General features: G+C 42.5%; 1 protein-coding gene across 1 annotated transcript in view; it reads left to right on the forward strand.

The window, feature by feature from the left end:
- LOC126101592 (uncharacterized) overlaps nt 1-18,280 on the forward strand; it is a 228,287-nt gene extending 210,007 nt beyond the window's left edge. The window contains exons 4-6 of the mRNA XM_049912271.1: nt 1,236-1,439; nt 6,605-6,808; nt 17,060-18,280. Coding sequence (XP_049768228.1) covers nt 1,236-1,439; nt 6,605-6,808; nt 17,060-17,193 — 542 coding nt within the window. The 3' untranslated portion in view covers nt 17,194-18,280. The remainder of the gene's footprint in view (nt 1-1,235; nt 1,440-6,604; nt 6,809-17,059) is intronic.
- The last annotated feature ends 1,430 nt before the right edge of the window (nt 18,281-19,710 follow it).

The raw sequence follows: 19,710 nt of genomic DNA on the forward strand, positions 1-19,710 counted from the left end.
AAAATTGTTTGCAATAATTTTGAGTCTTTGAGAGGAGAGCGCTACTTTTAAATCTTATCTTGTGTGTTGTGACAATGGTCGCAGCTGGCTGGTCCTGGTGAAATGCTGAGATCTGCTCTCAATACTCTCGCCCACAGTTTATACGTCATAGTAAATTACATATATCTTTACACAACTATTTTCTACCAAACCTGTTACAGTAAACGATAAACAAAAAAATTAAACTTTCCACAATCAATAAACTCTAAACATATTTATCTACTTACAAAAAAGAAATAATTTCCAGTTACATATTACATCTAGAAAACAACTTTTATCTCTATATTGCAGGACAAAAGAAAAATGCGCTACAACATCAAAGATATATGAACAGACGGAAAAAACAAGTTAAATATATATCTATCGCAAAATAACGATGTCTTCACAAACGTCTGGTGCCCCTCTTTGCTCGGTGCCCCGCAAGGGTGGCTCGTGGTGTCACTTATGCCTTAATTAAACCAGCTCTTCGAGAAGTCACAAACTGTCTAGCGTGATAGACTCCACTGTGGACACAGCCGTGGCGAATGTGACTCATTTTTCGAGGTAGCACCACCTACATCGATGTGCCAGACGGTTGGCTGTTGTTATACGTCAGTCCGTATGCCACACGTGCGTAACTCGAGACTTTGTACAACCTAACATTATTTATGATCCTAGGATTCTTATATCAAAGTATTGCTGTCTAAGTAATTTTTACCCCGAGTGTTCGAGGAATAATTTGTGTATTCTGTTTATGATCTCCTCTCAGCTGTAAAATATTGATTCTAAAAGTTTCCAAGCATCATGCTTTCCTAAGATCACTACTGTAGGCAAAACTAAATACATTGCTGAGTTCAGAAAAATTAAGGAAAAAGTTAGTCCTGAATCTGGCTAACACTAATAATGAAAGGACTAAAAATATATGAATTTTGTAACGTGTGTAAATAAAAACGTAACTAAATATATTAGTACTATTTTACGTATACAAGGAGCATTTTGAGCACACTAGTTGAAGTCTTGATGTATTTCAAGTTGTTAAGACATTTGGCTCATATTATTGATGTACAGGACTAATGTCGCCATCTACCCAGTCGTGATCTAAATTTTCCAGGGTTTCCTTAAATATTATAGCTTGTGTGATTTTTTCAGTACGAGTCTATCAGTCCAGCTGAGTTATTGCCGTGTCCCTATGAACACAAACTTGCTGCTCCTTTCAGAGGGCGAGCTGTGGCGGGACCTGCAGCCGCTGGGGACGGGTCGCACTGGAGCGGCAGCTGGCAGCGGGTCCAGTCTGGCGGCGGCTGTGTCCAGACCCAACCAGTGCCTGCTCTGGATCACCCGCCAGCCTGACGCACTGTCACTCGGGGTTGCCAAACTCAAGTGGACACTCACAGAAATACGAGACCTCGAGGCTCGCAAAGGTACTCGCTCCACTGCTGCTTGTACCCGCAAGTGTTCCCGCATCCTAGACTAGTGATGGGGAGATGTGTTAAACAATCAGCAGGGAAGCCACTGTTTATCTAAAATGTGTTCTGAGGGTCGTTTGATTGTTGAAATCAAATAGGTTATGCACTACTGGCTTGCTGGGGTCACCGTAGCTTCTTAAGAGCCCTGTCGGTTGTCACTTCTCGAGATTCCTGTAGGACCTTCACAGTTACTGTAGTAGTCTCGGGGCACACACAGTCCTGACTGTAATTCATCCCTACAGATAATCCCCTACTTCATGCCATTACCCTTCTCCCACAACACAGACAAGGGGTTGGATTTGTGGGAAATTATGTAAAACTATTTGCATGTTATTTATATGTCACACTAATATTTATGAAGAGTATGAGTCATCTACAGCCTCTGGCAGTAGAGCAGACGGTGGTGAGCAGGGAGGGGGGGGGGGGGGGAGTGCACACATTTCTAATGGAGATTGTCTGTAATTGTACTAAACTGCAGTTTTAGCCTCACTGAGCACAGCAGGAAATACTGTGGCCTTTTAAAGTTTATATACATGTCTCCATTTTTGTCTGATTATATTTGTTGCTGTCTAATAGGATATTCTCAGTCATTCAATTTTTCTCTTTTCTATTTCAGATTTTTTATTTTCAGTGAATACCTAACATTATTGCTATAGGAATACAATATTATCTTGTGAATAATTCATTCAATACTGTGGGTGTATTCATAAGAAGGACGTAATTTCAGATTACTGAATCAAAGTGGTGGTACTCGTATTCATAGCAATAACATGAAAAGACAAAGTTAGTATCTGCTAATAAAATAACCTTACAATTTTAGTATCAGATTAATCTACCTAAAACACATTTGGTGGGTACCTATCAGTTGTTTGAGTTAGAATAAGCTCTGTGTGATTCCTGTCAAATTAGGGTTTGAAGCTACTATACATTATCAAACTGACTGAATCAGTTATAACAGAAATGTAACAATTTTATGAGAAAGGAAGTTGCTACTCATGATATAGCGGAGGTGCTAAGGCGCAGATAGGCACTACAAAAAGACTCTCACAGTTAAAGCTTTCAGCCATTAAGGCCTTCATCAACAATAGACACACACACACACACACACACACACACACACACACACACAGTCTCAGGCAACTGAAACCACACTGCGAGCAGCAGCATCAGTGCATGATGGGGGTGGTGACTGGGTGGGGTAAGGAAGAGGCTGAGGCGGGGAGGGTGAGGGATAGTATGGTGGGAGTGGCAGACAGTGAAGGGCTGCAGCTTGGATGGAGGGCAGGGGAGAGGTTGGGAGGGAGAGAAATAAAAAGACTGGGTGTGGTGGTGGAATGAGAACACGGAAGGTGCCGGATGGGTGGGGACACTGACTGATGAAGGTTGAGGCCAGGAGGGTTATGGGAACGTAGGATGTATTGCAGAGAAAGTTCCCACCTGCGCAATTCAGAAAAGCTGGCGATGGTGAGAAGGATCGATATGGCACAGGCTGTGAAGCAGTCATTGAAATGAAGAATATCAGGTTTGGCAGTTTGTTCAGCAGCAGGGTGGTCCACTCGTTTCTGGGCCACAGTTTGTCTGTGGCCATTCGTGCGGACAGTCAGCTTGTCGGTTGTCGTGCCTACATAGAATGCGGCACAGTGGCTGCAGCTTAGCTTGTAGATCACATGACTGGTTGACATGACTGGTTTCACAGGCACTGCAGACACACGATTAACATCCGTGTCTATGTCCTCAGAAGAGAGCTGGGTACAGCACACAGATACTGTATGTCCTTTTTTGCTTTTGCGCAGCACTTGTGACGTGTGGCCCTGTTATGTTGCGCAAAACGGTACGGACGAGACGGGCCACTGCTACGGTTGTCGTGGTGACTACTGTTTCGCACGTCACTGTCCAGTGTGGTACGGAAGCCACATTTGTACGGCTGCCGTGCCGTCCTTCCCCCGAGAGCTAACTGACACCTGACAACCAGGAACAGGAGCCACTCTAGTGATGTCTTACCGAGCCTCAGTCTGATCACCAGCAATGTGAGATACCACAAGAGATTGAACAACACCTAACACTTCAGCTACAGTGGAATCTCGCACTGTAGTGCGTGTTGACACACACCTTGTCAGAAGCCAACCATGCGATCACATTAGGGACCACAGATTCAGCATAGGACTCACGAGGGGCATCGGTATCAAACTGACATTTGCAACAGAGGCCGAGGAGTCCGGCTGCCGAAGCGCAGTAGGACTGGTGGGGCTGTTTATCAAAGTGATACAACTCTGTGCACACGGCAGTGATATGCGTGCATTTGTGGTGATAATTTTGCAACAACTTGCACATTTCGTTGAACAAAAGTTACACAGGTCTCTGGAATGGGGCTAGCAACTGGTAGATCTGAGTAGAATTCTAAGGAAAGAACAAATCCTTACACATCTTTGAATCGGAGACACTAAAAGTGAAGAAGTGTTGCTGAAGCTGCTTCTCGTAAGCCTGTCAGTCTTCAGCCAGTCGTCATAAGAGGGGATGACGTGGGTCTGCCTGTGTGGTAAGTGTGACTGACAACTGCGTGATGGCAACTGTAAGAGCCTGCTGCTACTCAATGAGAGATTGGATCACTGTCACCACGGACAAAGGAACAATCGATTAGACTGAGCACGTGGAAGTGAATACCACACTCGTTGCCAGTTGTGTCGTACTCCGAGACGCGAACAACTGCACAGCCACAATGAACCAAAGTTCATTCTTCTTCCACACACAAGTAAACAACAGTTGAGAACATAGACACAAACATAGAAACAATCCAGGTTCTGATACGAGCAGTTGCTGACAATAAGTATAAAAACAATATGAAGTCAAGTGCCTGCTGCAGGGCATTTGTAAAGAGAAGGGCTCCGGTAGATGGTGCAGCGGATGCGATGCCGTGTACACGAGCCGTGTGGCCCAATGCAGGTGGCCTGTGGTGGCCAGCCCGTGCAGATACCAGTGGCAGAATATTTGAAGTGTAGCATGCCAGCGGTCTCGAGTTGCTGCCCGTATCGAAGTATTTCATACAGGGTCGTAGCACAAAACATTATGGTTAAAATTCTATGAGACTGGGTTGTTGGAGGGATTAGGTTTTTCATTCAAACTTTCTGGAAACTGGCAATTTTGACTATAGATAAGTTTTGAAATACATTATTTCCAGGAAAGATATGTTCTTTACAAAGATGAAAATATGGGTTTTGGGATGAGGTATGCTAATCCTAAATGATACAATTGTTAATGGGGTCAAATTTTGATGCGCACATGGTTCTAGTGAATCATGATTTGAATATTTCTTCACGTAAAATTTTTCTGCATGGACTAATTACAATGTTATCAGCAAGCTCTAAACTATACAGGGTGTTACAAAAGGTACTGACAAACTTTCAGGAAACATTCCTCACACACAAATAAAGAAAAGATGTTATGTGGACAGTGTCCGGAAACACTTGATTTCCATGTTAGAGCTCATTTTAGAGTCGTCAGTATGTACTGTACTTCCTCGATTCACCGCCAGTTGGCCCAATTGAAGGAAGGTAGAACATGTGCCTTTACAAGTACGACACAACATGTGGTTCATGCACGATGGAGCTCCTGCACATTTCAGTCAAAGTGTTCATACGCTTCTCAACAACAGATTCGGTGACCGATGGATTGGTAGAGGCGGACCAATTCCGTGGCCTCCACGCTCTCCTGACCTCAACCCTCTTGACTTTCATTTATGGGGGCATTTGAAAGCTCTTGTCTACGCAACCCCTGTACCAAATGTAGAGACTCTTCGTGCTTGTATTGTGGATGGCTGTGATACAATACGCCATTCTCCAGGGCTGCATCAGCGCATCAGGGATTCCATGTGACGGAGGGTGGATGCATGTATCCTCGCTAACGGAGGACATTTTGAACATTTCCTGTAACAAAGTGTTTGAAGTCACGCTGGTACGTTCTGTTGCTGTGTGTTTCCATTCCATGATTAATGTGATTTGAAGAGAAGTAATAAAATGAGCTCTAACATGGAAACTAAGCGTCTCTGGACACATGTCCACATAACTTATTTTCTTTCTTTCTGTGTGAGGAATGTTTCCTGAAAGTTTGGCCGTACCTTTTTGTAACACCCTGTATACCAAATAACCAAATAATAAAGTTCAGAAAAATATAGCTAGTTTAAGAACTTGGGTAGTTCATAAACTATGTGCATTCCAGTACATATGTAACAGAGTAGAACAAAAAATAGTTCTTAGGTGACAGATGATATTTTAGGATGTTTAGGTATTCGACATTGTGTCACATAAATGGGATCCCATCTTTCATAAATTACAATCATAAACATGTATTTTGCGCTCCCATAGGCATTATGATATGACCAGAATAGTACTGGCTACTTCAACCATAGAAATTCACCTGCACTGCCTTCCCCAGTTACACCTCAAACTCAAGTGCATAACACAGGATGCTAGTGTGCTGAAGGTGGATTATGATTGGCTCTCCAAATGCCAATATTAGAAATAGCTAATAAATTCCTAGCCAATATGGAAAACTCCTGCTGTCATTTTAATTCAGTACAAATTAATTACAGCTCTGTGACTGCTCAGAATGTAGCTAAATATTGAGAAATGCATGCAGCTAATTTTCAAGTTATGCATTTGGCATTTCAGTTATCATGGATGTGATAATAACTAACTTTGAGGTGGAATTACCTGATGAACTTAACAAGAAACTGATCTATCCTTTTAGTGTGTGGATTTGTTTTTGAACAGAAGTTTGTTAAATCTTGCTGAAGTGAACTGAAAGTGTGTTATTATCAAATAACTTTGAAATAAATTATATGATTTTGCATCTTTGCTCCAAATACAAGGTTAAATTCTCTGGGTGGTCAACAATAAATTCTAGCATTATTGCATAGAGGAATTGTTGACTTTAGTAAAACTGAAGGTATTTTGGAGTTTTATGAAAATAATATATAAATACACCTGTGATGTCACATTTCACCCTTGCTTGTATTTCTGTTAAGCATGCCAAGGATGTTATCCAACACTTTTCATGTGCCATATTCCTTGCTAATGATACATGTTGGTTCATACGGCTGCACTGTACCTGTACTTGTTTTGCAGCCCGGGTGTATCTCAAGCTGGAAGTATTTGAGGGTGACCGGCGCACAGCATCTCACAACTCGAAGCCCTTCACACCTGGCATCTCTGTGTACCTGACAGCCGACGATGACGCAGTGCTGCAAGTGCCGATGCCAGACTATGTGTCAGACCCTGACGGGCTTGCCATGCACATCAGCCTGTGTATGAGGCCAAGTGGCAAGCTGGGTGAGTTTTGCACACAAGCCGTGCTCTGCAAAGTCTATTTCTGAAAGGGCATTTGAAAAGTGCAATTCATGTCATAGGTTCTGATGCACTAACACTCCAGAGCCAAGTGCGTGCCATGTCTTATCATGGTGTCATTTATGACATGTATGTTTTAATGGTTCCTGAGTAAATCAATGAGTTTTCAGTTCCCTTTGGGAAACTACACTTTAAAAAATTAATTAAAAAACCAAACAGTAATTTTTTGCTGGCATAGAGTAAGCACCAACGTGCACACCAAGCGTTCCTCAAACTATTGTGACACAGGGTGGGAACAACATTGTCTTCCTGATGTTGTCGGTAGATACCGATTGCTCTCATAAATTTGAGAACATAGACATTAATAAATTTGGCTTAGAGGAGCATATGGAAGCATGTGTGACAGAATTTCATAATACAGGGTGTATACGACCCGGGACAACCGGGAATTCCGGGAAAAACCCGGGAATTTTTCGGAATTCCGGGAATTTTTCATTGTTTTAGCTTTCAGTTACATTTTTGTAGTTTTGACTGCAGAATTGTTTCTCTAGCAAAGAATGTTATTGTATCCTGCTACTGGAGAATGATACTGCAGCAATAAAATATAAACGAGAGGGAAAAAAATAAAACTGTAGTGGCAAAGGAAATGTTCATTTTACGACAACAAAACACCGTGCACGCACAAGCGTCTACAGATAGCAAAAATATGTTAAAGGCCGTAGGGCGCAGACTGTAATTCTTCGTAACAATAAACTGCTTGCTATGAGCATGACGTCACAACTGTTCACATTAGGTTCGTTTGACCAGTTGCCAGCGGTCTGTTGCGCATGCGCATTTGACTCGCGTATAAGCAGTACCTTCTCTCGCTTCCCGCTTCTTGAAGTTTGGCTGTTAGCTGCATCGGTAGTAGCAGCAAGCAGCCAGATGCAAACGAGAAAAATTTTTTCTCGCGCGCCCTAGCTGCCAGATTCGCGCTTGCACAGAGTTGTCTGAGTTGTAGTGGGGAGGGGGTTGGTCTCCACGTGACCCATGTTTACGTTAAGTGATTTCGCTGCTTCTCTTCATGTACAGCTCCCACGTCAAATGAAAACAAAACGGATTTCTGTGGCCGGGAGCTATCAAGTGAATTAAAATGCATTCACATAATTACAGAGGGCAAAAATATATTATTAATTTCAGTTTCTGATTTTATTTTCTTTCCAAGTTAGTAGCAGTCAAGCATTAATCGCCTTGCAGAAGAATGGAGTTATTTTTGCAAGTTTGCTAAAGAAATTCCGCTGAGGCAATCATTTTATTTGAAACGAAGTGTTTCATTTAACAATTTTGGGTACTTCCAACTGTTCGGTGAATTTCAAGTGCACGTTATCATCTTCTGCCATGTATGGCATTATGCCATAATAAAGAACCAAACATGAGATCGTAGAGTACTGGTACTCCAAGAAAATTTACATCCCAAAAACCACACTGAAAAGCTTAATATCAGATGGGACCTACTTCACTGTGAATCTGGAAAAAACCAATGTGCACTTCAAGCCGAATTATGCATTTTAATATGATTCACGAAATTTTGATGCCTTTTGGAGTATCCTCTGATGCCCTGTTTCTTTTATGGTGTAGTGTAAGCTCTCTTAGTGCTTTATACACACGAACATGCGGGCTTCCTACACCACTGCAGTTGCACACGCACAATAATTCGTTTTTGGCGCTCTCTGGCAACTGGTAAATCGAACCTATAACTAACAGTATTGCGAACGGTGGTTAGAAAAGCGTTACATTCAAAGTAAATTTCTTTTTACGAAAGATGAATTATGTTAAGTGTGTGAAAGTGGGATGGATATCTAAATCACAGAGCGTTCGAAACTGAACAGTTTGAGGACCAGCCACTTCAAGAATTTCGAGCCGAGGCATTTATGTCACAATTTTAAATTTACTGGCACATTTGTGTGATGTATCTTAAAGTATATCACACCAAAAAAAGACCAATATTACACGTGAAAGCTTAGCTTTTCTTGTAGATATACGGTACTGTGTACATTAATGTAAACCGTTAACTTTTCCTCTTGTGTGTTCTCGCTATGTAACCAGTAATCTTGCTAGTGGCTGACTATAACACGTGTCCTATGCTCTGAATAGCTGCTGTCATCGGCTGGTGAGATCTCGTGGCTTGAGATATGACTCGCTTACAAAAGGACATCACAACCTCGGTTGCAACGCTCCGGAAACTAACAAGCTGTGTTTGGTGCAATTCAAATTTATACTTTCGTAATACAAAAATATGCAGCGTATATGTTGCTGCAAATCAAAGGTCTTTCCAAAACTTCTCTGCTCCGGCTTTTCTTTTTTTTTTCCGGGAAGTTCTACGCGATTATATAAAACGTTAACCATTCAAAGGATTGATAAGTTTTACAGTTCCGAGGGAACTTTTTCTGTGTTAAGTGACAGTAGGTCGCCCGGGAAAAAGCATATTTTTTAAACGGGATATCCGGGAGAAATCCGGGAATAATCCGGGAATTTTATTTCCTTGTCCCTGTATACACCCTGTAATAAAACCTATTTAATAATAGGTATATACTGAGCACCTGCAACAAATTTTAGGCTGTCCACCATGTTAACATTAAAAATATACACATGAATGTAATAGAGGGAAACATTCCACGTGGGAAAAATATATCTAAAAAGAAAGATGATGAGACTTACCAAACAAAAGCGCTGGCAGGTCGATAGACACACAAACAAACACAAACATACACACAAAATTCTAGCTTTCACAACCAACGGCTGCTTTGTCAGGAAAGAGGGAAGGAGAGGGAAAGACGAAAGGATGTGGGTTTTAAGGGAGAGGATAAGGAGTCATTCCAATCCCGGGAGCGGAAAGACTTACCTTAGGGGGAAAAAAGGACGGGTATACACTCGCACACACACACACATCCATCCACACATACACAGACACAAGCAGACATATTGAAAGGCCTTTCAGTATGTCTGCCTGCATCCGCACATGTGTGGATGGACACTTGTGCGTGTGCGCGAGCGTATACCCGTCCTTCCCCCCCCCCAAGGCAAGTCCCCCCGCTCCCGGGACTGGAACGACTCCCCACCCTCTCCCACAAAAAACCCACATCCCTTCGTCCTTCCCTCTCCCTCCCTCCCCTCCGACGAAGCAGCCGTTGGTTGCGAAAGCCAGAACCCTGTGTGTATGCTTGCGTTTGTTTGTGTGTCCATCGACCCGCCAGTGCCCCCGCTTGGCAAGTCTCATCATCCTTGTCTTCAGATACATCTTTTCCTATGTGGAATGTTTCCCTCTATTATATTCATAACATTACTTATTTTGGAACATAGGAAGTACTTACAATGGGAGGGTGCAGAATGGATCTCACCGATTTGACTCAAAGTGTGAGAGTGGAAGGAGGTAGGTGATTCTTCCCAGTTCCTACAATACCTAACCTGAGTAGAATAGTTATTTGTAAAATATATATATATATATATATATATATATATATATATATATATATATATATATATATATATATATAGGGAAACATACCACGTGGGAAAAATACATCTAAAAAGAAAGATGATGAGACTCACCAAACAATAGCGCTGGCAGGCCGATAGACACACAAACATACACAAAAAACTCTAGCTTTCGCAACCAATGGCTGCCCCGCCAGGAAAGAGGGAAAGACAAAAGGATTCGGGCCCTAAGGGAGAGGGCAAGGAGTCACTCCAATCCCGGGACCGGAAAGACTCACCCTAGGGGGAAAGAAGGACAGGTATACACTCGCACACACATACATATCCATCCGCATGTACACAGACACAAGCAGACATTTGTAAAGGCAAAGAGTTTGGGTAGAGATGTCAGTTGGGGCGGAAGTACAGAGGCAAAGATGATGTTGAAAGACAGGTGAGGTATGAGCGGCGGCAAATTGAAATTAGAAATTAGCGGAGATTGAGGCCTGGCGGATAGCAAGAAGAGAGGATATGCTGAAGGACAAGTTCCCATCACCGGAGTTCTGACAGGTTGGTGTTAGTGGGAAGTATCCAGATAACCCGGACGGTGTAACACTGTGCCAAGATGTGCTGGCCGTGCACCAAGGCATGTTTAGCCACAGGGTGATCCTCATTACCAACAAACACTGTCTGCCTGTGTCCATTCATGTGAATGGATAGTTTGTTGCTGGTCATTCCAACATAGAACGCTTCACAGTGTAGGCAGGTCAGTTGGTAAATCACGTGGGTGCTTTCACACGTGGCTCTGCCTTTGATCGTGTACACCTTCCGGGTTACAGGACTGGAGTAGGTGGTGGTGGGAGAGTGCATGGGACAAGTTTTACACCGGAGGCAGTTACAAGGGTAGGAGCCAGAAGGTAGGGAAGGTGGTTTGGGGATTTCATAGGGATGAACTAAGAGGTTACGAAGGTTAGGTGGACGGCGGAAAGACACTCTTGGTGGAGTGGGGAGGATTTCATGAAGGATGGATCTCATTTCAGGGTAGGATTTGAGGAAGTCGTATCCCTGCTGGAGAGCCACATTCAGAGTCTGATCCAGTCCCGGAAAGTATCCTGTCACAAGTGGGGCACTTTTGGGGTTCTTCTGGGGTTCCCGGGAGCGGAAAGACTTACCTTAGGGGGAAAAAGGACAGGTATACATCTGCACATAGACAGACACAAGCAGACATTTGTGAAGCCAAAGAGTTTGGGCAGAGATGTCAGTCGAGGCGGAAGTAAAGAGGCAAAGATGTTGTTGAAAGAAAGGGTGAGGTATGAGCGGCCAGAGATGGGAACTTTGGCATCACCCCCAAAGGCCTCACACTTAAGGTTCCCATCTCTGGCTGCAACCCTTCTTTCCACCCAGTCTCTCCCATCTACTCAATCTCCCACTTCCAGCTCCAATCCCTCCAAAACCTCAAAATTCCAATCAACACAATCTGGAACCACAACACCCCAATTCAGTAGTTAACCTTTCCTCCAAACCTCTCTCCCAATCCGAAACCTCAGTCCTATCCAAAGGCCTCACCTTCAGCCCAACTCCCAGATTCAACCAAACAGCCCTTGTCAAAGATTTACTGTCCTACCCCCGTACTCTCTGCTGGAAATATCACTTTGCCACGAAGAAAAATGATCCTAATCCTACTCCTAATGATCCAACTCCCCAAGACACTATCCAAATTGAACCATGCCTGGAACAGTTCCGTCCTCCGTCACAGCGGGACCCACCTCCTCTTCCTCAAAATCACCCTCTCCTAACCTTCCAGGAATTTCTTACTTCCAGCCTTGCCTCGCAATCCTTCTTAAAAAACCTTAATCCTACTCCCAACATCACCACTGCAGAAGCCCACGCTATCCGTGATCTGAAGGCTGACCAATCCATCGTCATTCTTCCGGCGGACAAGGGTTCCACGACTGTGGTACTTGATCGTCGGGAGTATGTGGCTGAGGGACTGCGTCAGCTTTCAGACAACACTATTTACAAAGTTTGCCAAGGTAATCCCATTCCTGATGTCCAGGCAGAGCTTCAAGGAATCCTCAGAACCTTAGGCCCCCTACAAAACCTTTCACCTGACTCCATCAACCTCCTGACCCCACCAACACCCCACACCCCTACGTTCTACCTTCTTCCCAAAATTCACAAACCCAATCATCCCGGCCGTCCCATTGTAGCTGGTTACCAAGCCCCCACAGAACGCATCCCTGCCTACATAGATCAACACCTTCAACCCATTACATGCAGTCTCCCATCCTTCATCAAAGACACCAACCACTTTCTCGAACGCCTGGAATCCCTACCCAGTCTGTTACCCCCAGAAACCATCCTTGTAACCATTGATGCCACTTCCTTATACACAAATATTCCGCATGTCCAGGGCCTCGCTGCGATGGAGCACTTCCTTTCACGCCGATCACCTGCCGCCCTACCTAAAACCTCTTTCCTCATTACCTTAGCCAGCTTCATCCTGACCCACAACTTCTTCACTTTTGAAGGCCAGACATACCAACAATTAAAGGGAACAGCCTTGGGTACCAGGATGGCCCCCTCGTACGCCAACCTATACATGGGTCGCTTAGAGGAAGCCTTCTTGGTTACCCGGGCCTGCCAACCCAAAGTTTGGTACAGATTTATTGATGACATTTTCATGATCTGGACTCACAGTGAAGAAGAACTCCAGAATTTCCTCTCCAACCTCAACTCCTTTGGTTCCATCAGTTCACCTGGTCCTACTCTAAATCCCATGCCACTTCCCTTGACGTTGGCCTCCACCTGTCCAATGGCCAGCTTCACACGTCTGTCCACATCAAACCCACCAACAAGCAACAGTACCTCCATTATGACAGCTGCCACCCATTCCACATCAAACGGTCCCTTCCCTACAGCCTAGGTCTTCATGGCAAACGAATCTGCTCCAGTCCGGAATCCTTGAACCATTACACCAACAACCTGAAAACAGCTTTTGTATCCCGTAACTACCCTCCCGACCTGGTACAGAAGCAAATAACCAGAGCCACTTCCTCATCTCCTCAAACCCGGAACCTTCCACAGAAGAACCCCAAAAGTGCCCCACTTGTGACAGGATACTTTCCGGGACTGGATCAGATTCTGAATGTGGCTCTCCAGCAGGGATACGACTTCCTCAAATCCTGCCCTGAAATGAGATCCATCCTTCATGAAATCCTCCCCACTCCACCAAGAGTGTCTTTCCGCCGTCCACCTAACCTTCGTAACCTCTTAGTTCATCCCTATGAAATCCCCAAACCACCTTCCCTACCCTCTGGCTCCTACCTCTGTAACCGTCCCCGGTGTAAAACCTGTCCCATGCACCCTCCCACCACCACCTATTCCAGTCCTGTAACCCGGAAGGTGTACACGATCAAAGGCGGAGCCACGTGTGAAAGCACCCACGTGATTTACCAACTGACCTGCCTACACTGTGAAGCGTTCTATGTGAGAATGACCAGCAACAAACTGTCCATTCGCATGAATGGACACAGGCATACAGTGTTTGTTGGTAATGAGGATCACCCTGTGGCTAAACATGCCTTGGTGCACGGCCAGCACATCTTGGCACAGTGTTACACCGTCCGGGTTATCTGGATACTTCCCACTAACACCAACCTGTCAGAACTCCGGAGATGGGAACTTGCCCTTCAGCATATCCTCTCTTCTCGCTATCCGCCAGGCCTCAATCTCCGCTAATTTCTAATTTCAATTTGCCGCCGCTCATACCTCACCTGTCTTTCAACATCATCTTTGCCTCTGTACTTCCGCCCCGACTGACATCTCTGCCCAAACTCTTTGCCTTTACAAATGTCTGCTTGTGTCTGTGTATATGCGGATGGATATGTGTGTGTGTGAGAGTGTATACCTGTCCTTCTTTCCCCCTAGGGTGAGTCTTTCCGCTCCCGGGATTGGAATGACTCCTTGCCCACTCCCTTAGGGGCCGAATCCTTTTGTCTTTCCCTCTCCTTCCCTCTTTCCTGGCGGGGCAGCCGTTGGTTGCGAAAGCTAGAGTTTTGTGTGTATGTTTGTGTTTGTTTGTGTGTCTATCGGCCTGCCAGCACTTTTGTTTGGTGAGTCTCATCATCTTTCTTTTTAGACGTATTTTTCCCACGTGGAATGTTTCCCTCTATTTTTTTATATATATATATATATATATATATATATATATATATATATATATATATATATATATATATATATATATAGGCCTTTCAATATGTCTGCTTGTGTATGTGTATGTGTGGATGGATGCGTGTGTGTGTGCGAGTGTATACCCGTCCTTTTTTCCCCCTAAGGTAAGTCTTTCCACTCCCGGGATTGGAATGACTCCTTACCCTCTCCCTTAAAACCCACATCCTTTCGTCTTTCCCTCTCCTTCCCTCTTTCCTGACGAAGCAGCCGTTGGTTGCGAAAGCTAGAATTTTGTGTGTATGTTTGTGTTTGTTTGTGTGTCTATCGACCTGCCAGCGCTTTTGTTTGGTAAGTCTCATCATCTTTCTTTTTAGATATATAAAAATATACACAGATACACATTTCATTTGTTGCCCCCCCCCCCCTCCCCCATCCTCCGTACACACTAAACGGGTGTTTTTGGTGGTTTTAACATATATTTTATGAAAAACTTTTGCAGTAAGAATTTATTGCAGACAGTAACATAGCATTTCAAAATAATTCCTACATTAAGCTAACCACCTATGGTAGCTAATTGCCCAAAAAAAAGCATTGACAATGTGAGAATGGAGGGAATTTATCAGCCTGTTAAAACATGTTCTAAATTTTTAAATTTGAATGGTGAATGTGGGGAAGTAACACAGAGGCATATTTTTAAGATTTTTCTAAGAAATTTACTTTAACTTCTCCAGTACTTTATTTGTAGCCCAAAAGAGATTTCATTCTGGATAGCCCAAATATTATGATTGCATCATTAATTACATTTTGATATGTTCATAATTTATATTAACTTTAATAACATTATAAGAGTTTACACATAAACTGCCTCCTCAAATTCAGAAACACAGTGATCTGTAATACTATATATGTTATTGTAAAAACACATCATCCAGTTGTTTGTCTTTCTGTAGTCCTTTTCATTATGAATATAATCATACTGCTAGATATGCAAAAAATCAGAACTTCGGCGCAATGATGAAGTTCTAAGTCAGGTAACATAACACTGCCACAAGTATTTCAATGTTGATGCATCTGTGATAGTGCAGCAGTAATCAACAACAGTTGTGCAGAAAGTAAGGTAATACTGCAAACTGCTCTTAGTTCCATAATCAGTTGTCATAGTGTGCTTAAAGTCACATAATTTCAACATCTCTTCTTACCCCATATGCATTGATTTTACTGACTCCAAATAGTACATAGCATAATCAGAAGGCTATCCAAAATATATGAGAATTTCATTGTAAAAATCAAAAAACTATACATACATCCTAATGTCATCTCTGGCATGTATGCAATGATCCCAGTATTGTCCCCATTTTTAAAGCACTCCTTAAAGTCCTCAGGATGAAGGATGTTCAGGACTCTTTGTGATTCCACATGGATGTCTTCAGTCGAGTCAAAGCATCTCTGTTTCATGCAGTTATCATCTTTGGGAAAGGCAGAAGTTGCACAGGGCTAGTAGGTAGGGTAGGCAGACATTTCCACGTTGTGTTTGGCCAGGAATTCCTTCACAATGAACAAGGTGTGCACAGATGTGTTGTCTTTCTTTTTCCACAACTTTGGTCATTTGGACCAAACATTTTTCCTGAATTGCCTCAAAACCTTACAGTAAAATTCTCCATTGACAGTTTGACCAAGTAGAACAAACATCTTGTGCACTATTCTCAGAATGTTGGGAAAAAAGAAAGCCTGATAGCAACTAAGAAAGATCGGTGTTGACTTAATGGTGCTGAAAACTTGTCGAGCTTTTTTCGGCGAAGCAGAAGATGGTGTTCTCCATTGTGATGATTTCTGCTTCATTTCAGGATCATAACCATAGACTCAAGATTCATCACCTGTTATGACTCAGGATAAGAAATTTGGTCATTCTCAAACTCTTTGTTGGAGCTTAGTGTGTGTCTGAATCCTGAAATTTTGTAAGTCTATACTGAGAAGGAGAGGGACAAACTTCGCTGCAGTTTGTCTCACATTCAGTTCATTGGCTAGAATTTGTTGAAATGTACCCTATGACAGCCCAAGTCTGTTACAAACATCATGAATCATCTGCCTTCAGTCTTCATGAGTGGTGTCACACACTTCTGTGATCATTTCTGGTGTTGTGCATGTTGATTGTTGAGCAGAAAGCCTATCATCTTCGACAGATTTTTGATCCTCCTTGAAGTGCTTGAACCACTTAGATGTTCTTGTTTGAATCAATATGTTCTCACCAAATGCCCCTGACAGTATGTGGTGGGTTTCAGCTGCGGTTTCTTTGACTTGAAACAGAATTTGATGTAAATCTGTTGCCCATTCATGTTAGCCATTTCACTGTTTGCAGAAGCACTGAAACACTCCGTGACATGCACCATTACAACACGCAGCTGCATGTGCCGAAGATGACCCACCTTTGTGCCACAGTATCTAAAACTTATACCTCGAGGCATCTAGTGGCAGAGTATTGTAGTGCTACTGGTTTAAACGGTACACTGAAATTCTCAGATATTTTGGGTAGTCCCTCGTATACTGTTAATGCGAGCACTACAAACTAGCAATATTCATATTCAACTTTATTTAAACTTTTGTGCACAGGATCCCGTGTAGTGCTGGGGTGTGCAATACTGTCGTCAGATGATGGTGGGGAGGGAGCTGCACATCTTGTGGAAGCCTTTCAGACCCCTTCCACTGCTGTCAACAAGTGGCACCCTATGCTCAAGGTGACGTAGCAGCAGCTAAAGACCACAGTTCAAACCAGTCCATCGCTGTGCTGTCACTGTTGCCATGTGGTACACCTGTGTCTCCTGGACATTTGGTACAACAACCAGTTGTATAAGTCTAAATATGAAGCATAGTGCCTTTCTCTTCTGCTCAGTTACTGTTGTACAGTTTCACAAAGCTTAGCATAAGAGTTTCTTATGCATTATTGAGTGTTCTGGAGATTGATGGAATGAGATTTTCAATCTTGCCTCCTCTCATTTTCTGCTCTCTTCTTTTAGATAATCATCCAATAAACATGTGATAATTTGTAGAGCTGGAAGTTTTGAGGCAAGTTTTCCACAGCTACATGATTACTACAACAATGTTTCGAGACATCGTGCACTATCATTAGATGAAGTTTCCATTGCTGGCCTCACTATAGATGGACCAATAATTCACAATTTAAAAAAGATGTGTGGTGCAGATGTGTTATAACTCATTCTGCTATAAGTTTTTGGATGGAGAGTAACACTCCATAAATAGCTACTTGTATCCAAAACTACATGAAGCCTTATGATAAATTCCAGTCATAAATTGGCATAGGTTGAGTAAGTACTTGTGAACTGGCCCAATCTTCATAATGAGACTCATGGATTGGTGACCAATATTATTATTTCTGTACTTGACTGAGAAAGGGTATAATGAATTCCAGTAACTGAGAACTTGATTGGTCCATATTAAAGACTGAATTTATATCAGTCCAAATGACTGGGTTGATTAGATTTGGGCAAAAAGTTAATTTCTATGTTATCTAAATACCTCTCCAGAGATAATGGTCTTGCACTAGAGTGGTTGCACTAATTCAAGTGTGGTACTGTGGCATTTTCCTTCAGTAAAAGATTTCAGTGCTAGAAGAATGAAATGCAATGGAAACAAGTGACATAATCTTATTATTTCAATTGATCCTAACTGACAATTTACTGGAATTTTACAATCTAATATTTTCTTATGTAGTATATGTAAATAAATAATATCTTAAATTTATTTTGTAAAACTTCTATTTTACTGATTTCTGACGAAAATTTGTGATATAAGATTTTTCTGTAAATAAAATATATGTTTCTGTAAATTAATTGGTGTATTATGTTTATTTTACCTGAGTCTCCTAATGTGGTTCCCATTCTTGTTGCAAAATATGTATAGACTTACAATCTAACCATAACCTCTGACGTACAAAAATAATGAGAACATGAAAAGATACACATATTACAGTGATCTTTCTCGTTGTCTATTTGCCGTGTCATCAGAACAAGACACAACTGTAGAAAAAGCACCACAGGTGCAAAGATGCGAGCTGGTGCCATGCCATGGAGACTCGCCACTTGCATGAATTCCACCAGCACAAAGGGTGGCACTGAGGATGAAGATATTGTCTTCGCCTTGGCCAATTGCTGGCCAAGTACAATCTGCCTATGACCGGACAACAATGTACAGAAGGCTACTCAGAAGGTAGAAGAGCATCCCTCACCCACTTGCTTATAGATCACCATCCTGGGCCAACTTGGACAGGGAATGTTGTGTAGTGAACTCTTAGAAGTGAACAGACAGTTGTTGTAAATTGTATTTGCTATGTACTGTGAAGTTTACCTACAGTTATTTGCACTTAGCAATTGAGGGCCTTTTTTGTGTTACATTACATGCAGTGTCGCAGACTTCATTGTTCAACAAGCCACAAAGATAAGTAACCCCTTTTAACTCATTTGTGTGACTTCGTTACTAATTTGTTGGACTGTTTTAGAACCTCTGTTCTCCTATCCTGTTACCTGACTCTGGGGCATAACTGTGTTACAGTGGCAGGGAGAAATTGTCTTAGCAGTGTACTGCACCTGAAGCTACTTCATGAACTCACAAACTCAGCCTATCATAACAACAGTGGCATCATGGACTCCAGAGTAGCAGAGACAAGGCCTTTACTAAATTGGCAACAAGGGTTTACAAAACTATTGATCTGTGAGAACATTACCATTGATAATGACACATTAGTACCTGTACCTGTACATAGTGTCCAGGACAAATATTGCCTTATCCTGTGGCACTACATTCATATTTTGCATTTTATGTGTATTTGGGAGTTTTTACAGAAAAATCAATTGCTTTTTTCCCTGTAAAAAGTCTGCAGCAATTAGAGGGACGTTGACTACTGAAATTTGATGAGTGGGGGAGATGTAGTACACCATTACTGAATCAGCCTGTATTAATTTAGACACCTAGGATAACTTGAAAAAAGTATCTGTTGAGTAGAGGTACATCAGCTACTGAGATTTAATGATCATCTGATGAGAAATCAGAATGCTAATGTTGGTATTGTGCACATGTGCGATATGTTGGATTACATAAACTCTTAAATCCAAGCAGTTTTCTTGTATTTCCAGTGTACATCATGACATGTATTATCATTGCTAACCATATACAATTTTTGCAATTGCCAGTGGTAGCAATTTTTAAATGTCTGTGTAAATGATGGCTTGGAAATGTAGTTAATGATG

The sequence above is a fragment of the Schistocerca cancellata genome, chromosome 9, assembly GCF_023864275.1.
Source record: "Schistocerca cancellata isolate TAMUIC-IGC-003103 chromosome 9, iqSchCanc2.1, whole genome shotgun sequence".
NCBI classification, from domain to species: domain Eukaryota; kingdom Metazoa; phylum Arthropoda; class Insecta; order Orthoptera; family Acrididae; genus Schistocerca; species Schistocerca cancellata.